Raw genomic sequence first — 12,775 nt, 5'->3', positions numbered from 1 at the left:
AAATTGCGATATTTTTATTAAAATAATAGCTTAGTTTCGTTTGGGACACCGTATATATTGGGGAGACGTCAAAGGTGTGAGAGTGGACAAAAAATAAACCCTCCTCGAATTTCATCCGATGAGTTTCACTCTATCGACGTCCACAAACGGTGAGAAAATAATGGACGTCTGGTTAAAGCTTTTCACCCCGATAGAAAAGAAGGACGAAAGGCGATCGCGTCGATGGAAGATAGAAAAAAGCAATGAAACAATTCTTGAATAAGAATCAGGTATATGATACGAACTACGTCAGAATGGTAATTTTATGCGACCAATTTGTTCATAGTCCGATTATATATCCTCCTGTGCCCGGTTGGATATTGCGGTTCCATTTGCATTTATATCGACAACCTTTGACAGCAAAGCTTTAAATCGAATTTCACGGATCCACCCACGACTCGTGGCCATTTTAAAGCGCTCCTTTCTCCGTCGAAATTTGGCTGCCTTCTAAAACGCAATATGTAGATCAAATTTCGTAGGTTTAGAATCGTGAAGAGGAGAAAATTGCTGGGATCGATCGACGAAAGTGGAACGAAATTGAAAGATTTCATTTGATTTCGCGCTATTGGAAAGAGAGCGACATAGTTGGGTGAATTGATAGACCATTGTCCGGTGAAATAGTGAAAGATCACTTACCAGAGGGTCTACTTTCAATCTTCTCATGTGCGGCACAGATCTTTTGCTTCGTGCGTGCGGCAGAGCTCTGTGCACGAAATGGTACTCCGTTTGGCTGCCCAATACCTTGACAAAAGATACAAAATTTTCAGTACATAAGAAATGAAGTAGAGTTAGAAAATATTTTTTCTTTCGCTCACTTGGTAAGTGCGACGGATCAAACAGCATCGATCCAATCGAACTGCAGATAGACTCGCCTCGATTAAGTACATGATATAATCTGTTACTCGCTTAATAAGTTTGCCTTCCGCTAGGAAATCGATCAAACTGACGGTAGATTAAATACACGTGCACAGGAGTTATTTACCTCTGTCACCTATCAATTCCTTTAACCCGTACGAGGTATTAACAAAATGAATAACAATCACTTACTAATAACCGCTCACATTATACCCAAAGACTAATTAAAAATCTGTCATCTTTCATCGCAATAAAATCGTATTACGTGTTAAAACAGTTTTCGCTGATCAAGGAAGAAATCGTGAGGGAATGAAAACAACCTCCGCCCCTGGAACGATTAATCATTATCGCATTATAGTTCTCGGAAACGGAGAAATAAGAAAAGTTGCCGCCGACAGGATAAAGCTTTTATAAATGTTTTCTCTACTTTAATTCAGGCTCACCGTCCGTTTCTTTAAACATCCTCGCCGAAGATTGAACATCGCAAGATTCTAATCTTCTTTCGATCTCGGATGAAAATGCTTCACTCCGGCAGCTTTCCGCGAGACCCGATTATTTTTCCGATAGTTCGAGGCTCGTGTTTCATGCGGAAGGAAACACCGTGTCAAAGTTTAGCGGTCTGCAGAAGTTTCGCGAAGAAAAACGTCGGAAATTCAGTGGAACACGTGCGTGATATCGACGTCCGGTCACTTACACGTGACCGCATCGCGGGAAATCTCGTTAGTTTATTGAAATCCCTCTCCTACTGTGCGAAAATCGGGACGAACATACTTTCGTGTCAAATTCCATTATCGACTCTCGTACGCGTCCACTTCGCTGCGTTATTTGTTGCAATTGCGAGGCGCGGAGAGAAGAAATTTTCTCAAAAGAGAACAGTTTATATTAAACTGTTCGCGCTTTGAAATAACTAGTCACTTTAAAAGTGGCGATAAATGCGATACAGTTACGGATTTAGAGAGATAGGAATTTTGCGATCTAGGGATTTGGGAATTTGGAGATTTGGTATCTAGGGACTTGGGAATTTGGAAATTTGGTATCTAGGGATTTTTGGAATCGAGGGATTTGGGGAACTAGGGATTTGGGGATCTAGGAATTTGGGGATCTAGGGATTTTGAGGATCTAGGGATTTTGGGGTCTAGGGATTTTGAGAACTAGGGATTTTGGGAACTAGGGATTTTGGAAACTAGGGATTTGGGGAACTAGGGATTTTGAGATCTGGGAATTTTGGGATCTAGGGATTTTGGGAACTAGGGATTTGGGGAACTAGGGATTTTGGGAACTAGGGATTTGGGGAACTAGGGATTTGGGGAACTAGGAATTTTGAGATCTGGGAATTTTTGGGATCTAGGGATTTTGGGATCTAGGGATTTGGGGAACTAGGGATTTTGGGAACTAGGGATTTGGGGAACTAGGAATTTTGAGATCTGGGAATTTTTGGGATCTAGGGATTTTGGGATCTAGGGATTTTGGGATCTAGGGATTTTGGGAACTAGGGATTTTGAGATCTGGAAATTTTGGGAACTAGGGATTTTGGGATCTAGGGATTTTGGGAACTAGGGATTTGGGGAACTAGGGATTTTGGGAACTAGGGATTTTGGGAACTAGGGATTTTGGGAACTAGAGATCTTGGGAACTAGGGATCTTGGAAACTAGGGATCTTGGGAACTAGGGATTTTGGAACTAGGGATTTTGGGAACTAGGGATTTTGAGATCTAGGAATTTTGGGATTAAGGGTTTTTGAAATTTAGGGAATTGGGGGATCTATGGATTTAGTGAATTTAGAGAATTGGGGGATCTATGAATTTAGTGAGTTTAGGGAATTTTTGAATCCAGGAAATTTTGGGAATTTAAGAATTTGGAAGATTTGGGGAATTTAGGAAATGTAGAGTATTTCACGAATTTAGAGAATTTGAAGATCTAAAGATTTTTATATCTAGGGATTTGGGTGTCTAAACATTCGGGGAATCTAGGGATTTGAGGATTTACTAGTTTAGGGAATCTAGGGATTATTTAGTTATCCAAAGACTTGAGATCCTTCTACAAATTTAATATCTAGATATTTGTCATGTAGGAATTTGTACTTTAGAAACTTGATAAAAAGAAACTAGGAAAATCTTGAAAAAAAATCTAGGAATTTGGAATTTAAGAATTTAAGGAGTTTTGCTTTAGACAATTTGTACATAGTTTAAAAATGAATGATTTAATATGAAACTAAATGTGCTAGAGTAGTACTTTGTTATATGAAATGGAAATGGGCAGCTGAGCGGTGACTTGAGAAAACAAATATATCTGCTTTCACGCTGATGCAATTTCCTGTAATGCGATTAACGATAGTCGAGATATCGTTGTCTACGATTCTTCTATCAAGTTGCTTCTTCTTTCCGAGATCGATAACAAGAAATTTACTACGAGAACGAAGGATCGTAAACGTAAATTCTAGTTCTCGCAACCGTGTAATTTCATTTCGTTAGGTGAGTAATGTTGGAGACCGTTCAGAAACGAGCATCGTTAACACGTTCGCCAGCGTAATGATCAATTTGCAGGACTGGTATCGTAGTACATGGCAAACAGTGCGCCGATAAATATTAATTAGGTTTGTTGGTTTCGAATATTCAAGACTTTCGAAGCGCTATCGATATAATTTCTTCTATACGTTCTTTCTTTGCTTTTTAATTATTTATTCTGGTGAAACTTATTTTCATAAAAGTTCATTTTGATAAAAGTTTACCCTCTTGAAAAGTCTGAATTTAACTTTTTAATATTGCAAAGTAACCCTGGAGTCTGAAAACTGTAAAGACTTTGATCACTAAGTGCAGTTGCAAGAATATCAGAACCATCTTTCAGGAAGGTTCAAGTAGATATCCCGTTTCTATCGAGGAAGAAATAGGAACGGATGTTTTTCCTTCCGAATTAGATGAAAAGCGACACGTAGAGTGTCCGATCGATCTATCAATACGGTTCGACAATCTCCTCAGTAGAAAAGGGACGACAGGCCAGCCGTGATATAAAGAAACTTGAGGTTGACAGTGCCTTATCACGCTATTCTCGGTCTTGGTATTGAATTTCCGAGTATATCACGTCTCGGTTACTTTACTATCGTTACACGCTAACAGAACCCACTTACAACGAGTGAGAACACTGATGGAAGTGCAATATCGATGTTACTTCGATAATTACTTATTTATACGCTGTGTATTTTCTTCCAATCAAAATTAAAATCAGTGATCAACCAATTAATCGATGTTGCTTCGATAATTTCTTATACACCAACATATATTTTGATCAAAATTAAAATCAACATTGAATGTTTCAGACATGTCACAGAATTTCTTTTACAGAAAGATTCTGTTTAAAGAAGTGAAGATGAAACTTAATTGTCGCCATAAGTCGAGCAACTTGAATTAATTACGAAACTCGTGTTCGAACATTATCCAGTAATTTAACAAACGATGAATGTACCTTCAGAAACAGCGAACAAGTTTCCGAACGAGCAAATTGAAAATGCATTTGCATGAATGCATCGGTTGTATGCGCGTTGTATCAAGGGAACATTTATTATACTGTTCCATAGTTGTTCATCGACTATGCACATTTCAGAGCCAGCATTCTGAGCGACAACTTAGGTAGAAAGGAGCATCGAGCCCGTGTACCGTTAACTGAGCACTCAGTTATGCAACTACCAACGTTCCGAAGCACACGTTTCGAATATTTCTAAGTCCTGAAATTACGTAATCTGATCGTTCTCTTACACTCGCGCATTGCAAAGAAATACTCGGCGACTCTATAGAGGGACGCTGTAAACTTATCCTGCGATTGAAAGCCGGTGAAGAGAAAGACACGGATATTTCTGTACCCTACAATTTGCTTCCCTTCGTTTCGAAATTAGACTAACTTACGTAGAACACTCGTGAAAAGACATTCGGAACAAAGCACAAGTTTATAATTAGTCTATTAATATCGTATTTTAATTTGCTGATGTAACTTTAGTTAGAGTCGTAGTTAACACTTGGACTACTCATACAGGGTGTCTCACAACTAGTGTATCTCTTGAGATTAGGTGATGGGGTTCGAGATTCTGAACAACTTTTTCCTTTGCAAGAATTTGATCTGAAGCTTCGTTTTTGAATTATTAAAGAAAAACACGGACCAATCAGAGCGCGGGGATTACACATGCGCGGACGCTAGGCTTCGCTATCGCTCTCGCGTCTACGCATGCGCGCGGACCAATCAGAGCGCGAGAATGCTGCGCACCAACCGCTAGGCTCCGCTATCGCTCTCGCGTCTACGCATACGCGCGGACCAATCAGAGCACGAGAATACTGCGCACCAACCGCCAGGCTCCGCTGTCACTCTCGCGTCTGCCTGCTCTGATTGGTCCGTGTTTTTGCTTAATAACTCAAAAACGAAGCTTCGGACCGAAATCTTGCAAAGGGAAAAGTTGTTCAGAATCTCGAACCCCACCACCCAATCTCAAGACTTACACTAGTTGTAACACCCTATATTAAATTCCCATATGAGTCTATATTTTTATCTAAACATTTAAAATCATGAATATGTAATTGATAAGACCCGATCCGTAATTGAACAGTTTGTCGAATCGTTCGAAATCGCAGCGAATTATCCTTGTAAGCTATCGCATTTTACCTGGCTCCTTTGTTTCTGAAAACAAACTTCAATCCGCCAAACTATACGTACCTTAATCGAGTTTATCCCGGGCTACACGTGTCGTGTAATCCAATTAACGAGCGTGCAAGTGCGTAGCATCGGACAAGGTATAACAACCTGCAACCAACGGATAAACACGAGCACACCCCGGTTTATTGTCCTTTCCCTTCTGCACAGATGTTGCACGTATGTAGATGCAATTTGTCGAGCGTATTCAAAATACCGACGAACCCGTGTGTACACGGTCAACGCGCAGCCAGCGCGAAGATGAAAAATTGAATTTTTCTCGCAGTTTATGGAGGAGCAAGCTTTTAGGACAACGTGACATATTGCTGGCTGTAGAAAGGTCGAAGGTCTATAAACTTTGCCCAACTTAATCCAATCATGGACAGTGGTTGGAAGAGCAATTTTGCTGGATTGTTTTTTATGTACAAAGTGATATAAAAGGAACATCACATATCGCCTCGCGTCATAACACCGTATGTTACACCATATGGACATCACTCTTCACGCCATATTGACACTCTATATTACACAAGTAAATTTCGTAGTGCACTTTACTCCACGTTATATTGCCGAAATGGGGTAATATAACGAGAGTGTTTCGATTATCAGCGAATGGCCATTCCATGAACGTATCAACAAATTGTAAATCGATTTTCTATAAATGGTTTGCCGACGAATAATGAAAAGATTAGCGGAGAGAAGCCGCGCGAAATCAAATCATGTTAAATAGGTCGATCGATTGAAATGTTGCGGTTACGTTGACGAGTATACACCTTTTGATTCCGTCCCAAAATTTCGTCGATAAACGTATCTTTGTTGCGAAAAGTGGAGAGATTAAAAAGTTTCTAGTACTACATTCGTAAACAGTTTCAGAGCAGGAGTACTTTGGTACTACTTTAGGAACTAATTATACGCCTTTATTAAGAGGCAAGGTTTGTTAACGCGCTTCGGTAAGCGCGACTTTATTAATCGGCTTGCACTTTCGGAGTACTTAACAACTTATTACTTTTACTGCGTGATTAAATGTTAGAATCGGTTATACAAAATTTTGTGTGCGTTAGAATTTGTGTGCTGGAATAATTAGATACTGAGGATATTAATTAAAGGCAGCTCTAGTGATATGAAGCTTGATACAATGTGTGACAATGTAACTTAATGAGAGGCCATATATATGGCAATATAACGGGACTGTGACTTGACCGAGAAGACACAATTTTTATCATTCTAACTTGCGTTAGAAACATTCTAACTCCTATTAAAGTTTGATTACACTATGACTAATTTAATGTAGCATTAAGAAGAAAAATTTGATACGTGTACACATATGTGTGATATGTGTACCTGTGATCCAGCAGCGACTCCATATAAATATGCTGTGGAATTAAAAATTATAAAGCCACTTTACACACGAATGAAAAAGGTAACAATGTCAGTATATAAAAAATAATTTCAGCTTTTATTTTCGTGGTCATCGACGGTCCTTTAATCGGCCCTCAATGAAGGCGATCGATCACCGGTGATAATTCAACGCGCACGTCACACGACGATTAATCGTGTCAAATGGCAATCAGATGGAACAACGTCACGCAGCATTGTAAATACGAGGTTCAAGAAGAAAATCGATCCTCATAAATTACATCTGCCACATAATTTCGAAGCCGAAAGTCGTTCTACTCGATCGACCCTCGTTCTTTCAATTCACGTTCGATTTGAAAATTGCCATTTCCCTACGGATTGGGGTCTTCGAAGAATCACAGAGGCGTTTTTCTATGGATAGGGGATTCTTAGTATAATGGGTACAATTACTGGTATTATTAGAATATCTGTTGTGTAGGAGGAAAATGACAATGGACCGGAACTAAGGAAGAATCGGATGAAATTACAAAAAAGTAATACGCGTTACAACATTGCACAACTTAGATGATTCAACGTTTGAATACAATACGAAATTACAACCAGATTCAACGTTTGGACCATTTAGATTCAACATTTCCTCCGGGACTTAGAGATCCCAGGAGGAAGACCAGCTTTCGCAATGTCCTCCAAGAAAAATGGCCGCGCTCGTGTTTTAAATTTCCTCCAACAAACTAAACGTGTACCGTACTAAAATATCGTGTACTATGATAAAATACGAAATTGGTATTTTTTGACTGAACCTGCTATGCTGAAACAGTGATAAATAAACTTCAAACTTTCGAAGATTTTAAAGTTGTTTCAGCAAAAAGGAACAACAATCGAAACAAGCGAAAGACAAAAGAAAAACGAAGAGGACATTGTTCGAAAGACCCTAATAAAAGGAAACGACACCGTAACGTCGCGGTGGGCAACGACTAACGCAATTTATCAAACAAGATGGTCCCTTCTTGCTGCTTCCGTTCGGATCTGCACCCTCGACGTTTCGTAAGAAGGGAAAATTTCAAGCGTATCTGAGACATTTCTTAATGGAATCTCGAGCGTTTCAATTATCACGAAATGACGGAAACAAAAGTTTGCTCGTCTTGTTTTGTTTTGTTAAAAAATCGATTTCGAGAGTAATTGTGTATCTGGAACTTTATATTGTTCGAGACTGTTAGTTAAATAAAGTTAGAGAAGGACTTTTTTACTGTATAGCTTGCGTATTTATTTCATTTCTTCTTGTCATAGATGACAAACCCAGTTAAAGCGAATATGTAATAGGGATTGCGTAACGGTTAATGAAATTTATATTCCACGGAACAAAGGAAAGGCATCAAAGGGTGCTTTGATTTAGAGATTAATAGGAAGCAAATTTTATGCAATGCAAAGCTGTACAGATAACAACAGACAAGTACAGAAGGTCGATCAATAAAAACATGTTAAAATTTCGTGGAAGTATTTGTAATTAATATTGCTATTTATATCGTAGACCCCTTAATTGTCTCCATACTTTCGAGCTTTGGAAAGTGTTTCACATGGTTTCCCCTGTAAAGCGACACCGAGTATTAACAGAAAAACATGCAGAAGTTGAAAGGTGCCTACGCAACGTTTACGTGTAGGCGTCGGACCAAACCGTGTCGCTTCCACTGTTGCGTTGCCTGACCGCACACCGATCGTTTCACTTCCCCCGGCAGACATCAAAACATGTTATCGAAGCAGTGTTTCCCCGTGAAATGCAACTAAATAAACTTCTAACTACACGAATTATTTTTATCCGATATTCGTGTAAACGAGCGTACAAAGAGGGGAGAAAAAGTGAAGCTAGTGGAGCTACTTTTGGTGGAAGGTAATCTTATCGTTAATACGTATCCTATGTATTTATGACGTCGACCGACCGTTTGGAACATGTTTTCGCGATAATGCGGGCGTTCATGGCAACGGTCACGAAATCAATGCCTCCGGTAGATCGTACATGCCTACGGTGAATAACAGGTCGTTCATGCGGCGAACCGATAACGAGTTTCGCGGTGATATAAATCAACGGTGAAGTGGAGCAAGGATAAAACTGCCAGGGATTATTTTTTAACGATACCGAAAGTTTACAATCTTTTATTTCATCGCGCTTTTTAAATGTCGAATGAGTGACTTCGTTTGTTACACGCTTCAGCCATGAACTATCGACTGTTTTATTAGCATTAACGATGATGATATTATTACCGGTAGATTGATAGAACTATATTGGTACTGGGATTGGTATCGATACTCTGTTGGTGGGGTTGATGTATTGATATTTTTGTATTGGTGTAGATACAGGGATTGATACACTGGTATTGGTGTATTGGTATTTTTATATTGGTGTAGATACTGGGATTGATACACTGGTATTGGTGTATTGATATTTGTATATTGGTATAGATAATAGTATTGATACACTGGTATTGGTGTATTGATATTTGTATATTGGTATAGATAATAGTATTGATACACTGGTACTGATTTATTGATATCTGTATATTGGTGTAGATACTGGGATTGATAAACTGGTACTGATGTATTGATATCTGTATATTGGTATAGATACTAGTATTGATACACTGGTATTCATGTATTAATATTTGTACATTGGTATAAATACTAGTATTGATAAACTGGTACTGATTTATTGATATCTGTATATTGGTGTAGATACTGGGATTGATAAACTGGTACTGATGTATTGATATCTGTATATTGGTATAGATACTAGTATTGATAAACTGGTATTCACGTATTAATATTTGTATATTGGTATAAATACTAGTATTGATAAACTGGTACTAATGTATTGATATCTGTATATTGGTATATATACTATAGCATTGATACACTGGCATTGATGCATTGAATATGTGTATTGGTATTGATACTCTGGTATTGGTAAATTGGTACTGTTACATTGGTATTTTACACTGGTATTCATATATTGATACTAACATGATATTGATATGTTGCTATTGATTCATTGGTATTCATGTATTGATACAAACATAATATTGATATGTTGTTATTGATTCATTGGTATTCATGTACTGATACAAACATGATATTGATATGTTGTTATTCATTCATTGGTATTCATGTATTGATACAAACATGATATTGATGTATTGCTATTGATTCATTGGTGTTCATACATTGACACAAACATGATATTGATATGTTGCTATTAATTCATTGGTATTCATGTATTGATACAAACATGATATTGATATGTTGCTATTGATTCATTGGTATTCATGTATTGATACAAACATGATATTGATATGTTGTTATTCATTCATTGGTATTCATGTATTGATACAAACATGATATTGATATGTTGCTATTGATTCATTGGTATTCATGAATTGATACAAACATGATATTGATATGTTGTTATTCATTCATTGGTATTCATGTATTGATACAAACATGATATTGATATGTTGCTATTGATTCATTGGTATTCATGAATTGATACAAACATGATATTGATATGTTGCTATTGATTCATTGGTATTCATACATTGATACAAACATGATATTGATATGTTGCTGTTGATTCATTGGTATTCATGTATTGATACAAACATGATATTGATATGTTGCTATTGATTCATTGGTATTCATGTACTGATACAAACATGATATTGATATGTTGTTATTCATTCATTGGTATTCATGTATTGATACAAACATGATATTGATGTATTGCTATTGATTCATTGGTGTTCATACATTGACACAAACATGATATTGATATGTTGCTATTGATTCATTGGTATTCATACATTGATACAAACATGATATTGATATGTTGCTATTGATTCAATGGTATTCATATATTGATACAAACATGATATTGAATATTTCTATTGATTCATTGATATTCATATATTGATATTGATATAGAAAGGAGACTAAAATAGAAGGTTAAGAACTGATCGCCAAACCTAACCGACGGTGCAAGAAAATAACTAGACCAACCGTCGGAAGATAAATAAACAAGCTTCCATTTTTTCAAATAAATGTATCGATCGTTTAAGATTTCATTCTCATCACAGCACGTCTATCCGCGCCCCAAGCCATACTCTGTTTCACCCTAGATAAGCAATTTCCTCGACGCGGTCGAACCGCTTAAGTGTTACACTTATATCTGTCACTGACAGAATCTCGTGTTACACTGTCGCTATCTCGAAGCGATCCCTAACGAAAGCTTTTACACGATAAGCTTTACTCTTCTAATCATCAAACGTGCGGTTTTAAAAACATTATCGAAAATTATAATAATCTTTGAAAAGATATGTAGTTACTTACCGGTCCAAGGTTGACGAATCCATTCCTGATAGCCACGCGATCAGCGACGTGTCTCTCGGCAGGTTGCCTCATCTTCACGAGAAAAGTGTTTGTGAAGATCTCGGCACTGGTGCCGGCGCAAAGGAACGCGATCACCGCGAGTAACATCGTGATAGGCCGAGGATGCACGCTGATGTATCTCGCATTCGCGGGCACTGTACTCGATGTACGCGAGGGTACCGCGATTTTCGTGCTGTCAACCCGCTCCACGGGAGGGGAAGCCAAAGAATTGTTCTCGGTGGTAGTAGCGACGCTGGTGGTGGCGTTAGCGGCTTCCTGCGTCCCACTGGTGGCAAAAGCGTCGGTGGTGGTGGAAGAGTCGTGTGAATCGACGTATAAGCTTGCCGAATCGCGCGCAACAATGTAAACGACACGTGCTCTCCCCATGCTCACCTCAGGCCGACTGGCTTACTCGCTGTCTGATCGTGCGTCTTCACCAATCAACGACAGGTATGCGCCGTGAGTCTGCTCTCGAACCACCGCGCATGCGCGGCGAGACGCGATGCATGTTAAGGGCGCGATCATTAATTACTTGGAAACCGATCGAAGTCCGCGCGCGTGTAAATATTTGCGTACGAAATGCGTGTAGATTCGTGCGTGAATAGAAGTGAAACGCGTTACCGATCGCACCTTCTTTTCGTGCGCGAAACAACTGCGTTAACGTGCGCTCGAGTTTGACGTCACGTGGTATATCGATCGAACGATAGTATAATGGCGCGCATCTACTAAGCATGCGCGATGAGTTGTACCCTCTTATTTATGTGTCGTCTCGTAATTTTTACTTTTTGCGAACAATTTGTAGCATTTATACCGATATTACAATGTTATTTCAAGCTTTGTCAACGTTACTTTGAAAGTGATTCGTTGCAAGCACTTTTATACGAGTTTCGAATTGTATGAAGTAGTATTAACCTGACATTGGTCAGACAGGAATACACTGCTTATGATTAAAAACTTACTCAGACGATTCTTTTAGTTCAAAGATGATCTTTATTTTGTAAAGACTAAATGTAAAACATTTGCAAATTTACAATGAACGGTATGTACTATTAATAGTTCATTTTCGCTTGCAGTAACATATCCGTAACTACCCAGACCGCTTGCCTTCGATTATAGAAAATGAAATGTATAAATTTAAAAACTTTAACATTTCTAAATTCGAAAATTTATTTCAACTCACTCAATGAACGTTTACGATTTTTATTCTGCGGCAAATACGTTAATGAGAATGGTGGAAACTCCTTCTGCTACATCGTCATTTTCCCTATGAAAGGCACTCGCTCATATAAAAATAAAATCCCTACATATGGCAAATGATATTACAGGAAATTTAAAAAGCATTAATTATAGAGTTTAATTTCTTATGATTATTTCAGATAAAGATACAAAGATAACGCATGTTACAATTAAATAAATATGAAGAAATTTATGTAACATATAT

The 12,775-nt window shown here is 38.1% G+C and overlaps 1 protein-coding gene across 3 annotated transcripts in view; it reads right to left on the bottom strand.

Annotated features, from left to right (window-relative positions):
• The window catches only part of amon (prohormone processing protease amontillado), a 42,198-nt gene extending 29,552 nt beyond the window's left edge, over positions 1-12,646 (bottom strand). The window contains exons 1-3 of one of the 3 annotated variants that reach the window (XM_076535930.1): positions 12,515-12,646; positions 11,296-12,438; positions 676-780 (exon numbers count right to left, since the gene is read on the bottom strand). In XM_076535930.1, coding sequence (XP_076392045.1) covers positions 676-780; positions 11,296-11,721 — 531 coding nt within the window. In that variant the 5' untranslated portion in view covers positions 11,722-12,438; positions 12,515-12,646. Of the gene's footprint in view, positions 1-675; positions 781-854; positions 1,221-11,295; positions 12,439-12,514 lie in introns of those variants that run through there. The other 2 variants (XM_076535931.1, XM_012289683.2) reach the window with 2 other exon arrangements.
• Between the last annotated feature and the right edge of the window lie 129 nt (positions 12,647-12,775).

This window comes from Megachile rotundata, chromosome 10 (genome assembly GCF_050947335.1).
Source record: "Megachile rotundata isolate GNS110a chromosome 10, iyMegRotu1, whole genome shotgun sequence".
NCBI classification, from domain to species: Eukaryota; Metazoa; Arthropoda; class Insecta; order Hymenoptera; family Megachilidae; genus Megachile; species Megachile rotundata.
The sequence above is the reverse complement of the archived record's forward strand: the minus strand, read 5'-3'. Positions and strand labels throughout refer to the sequence as shown.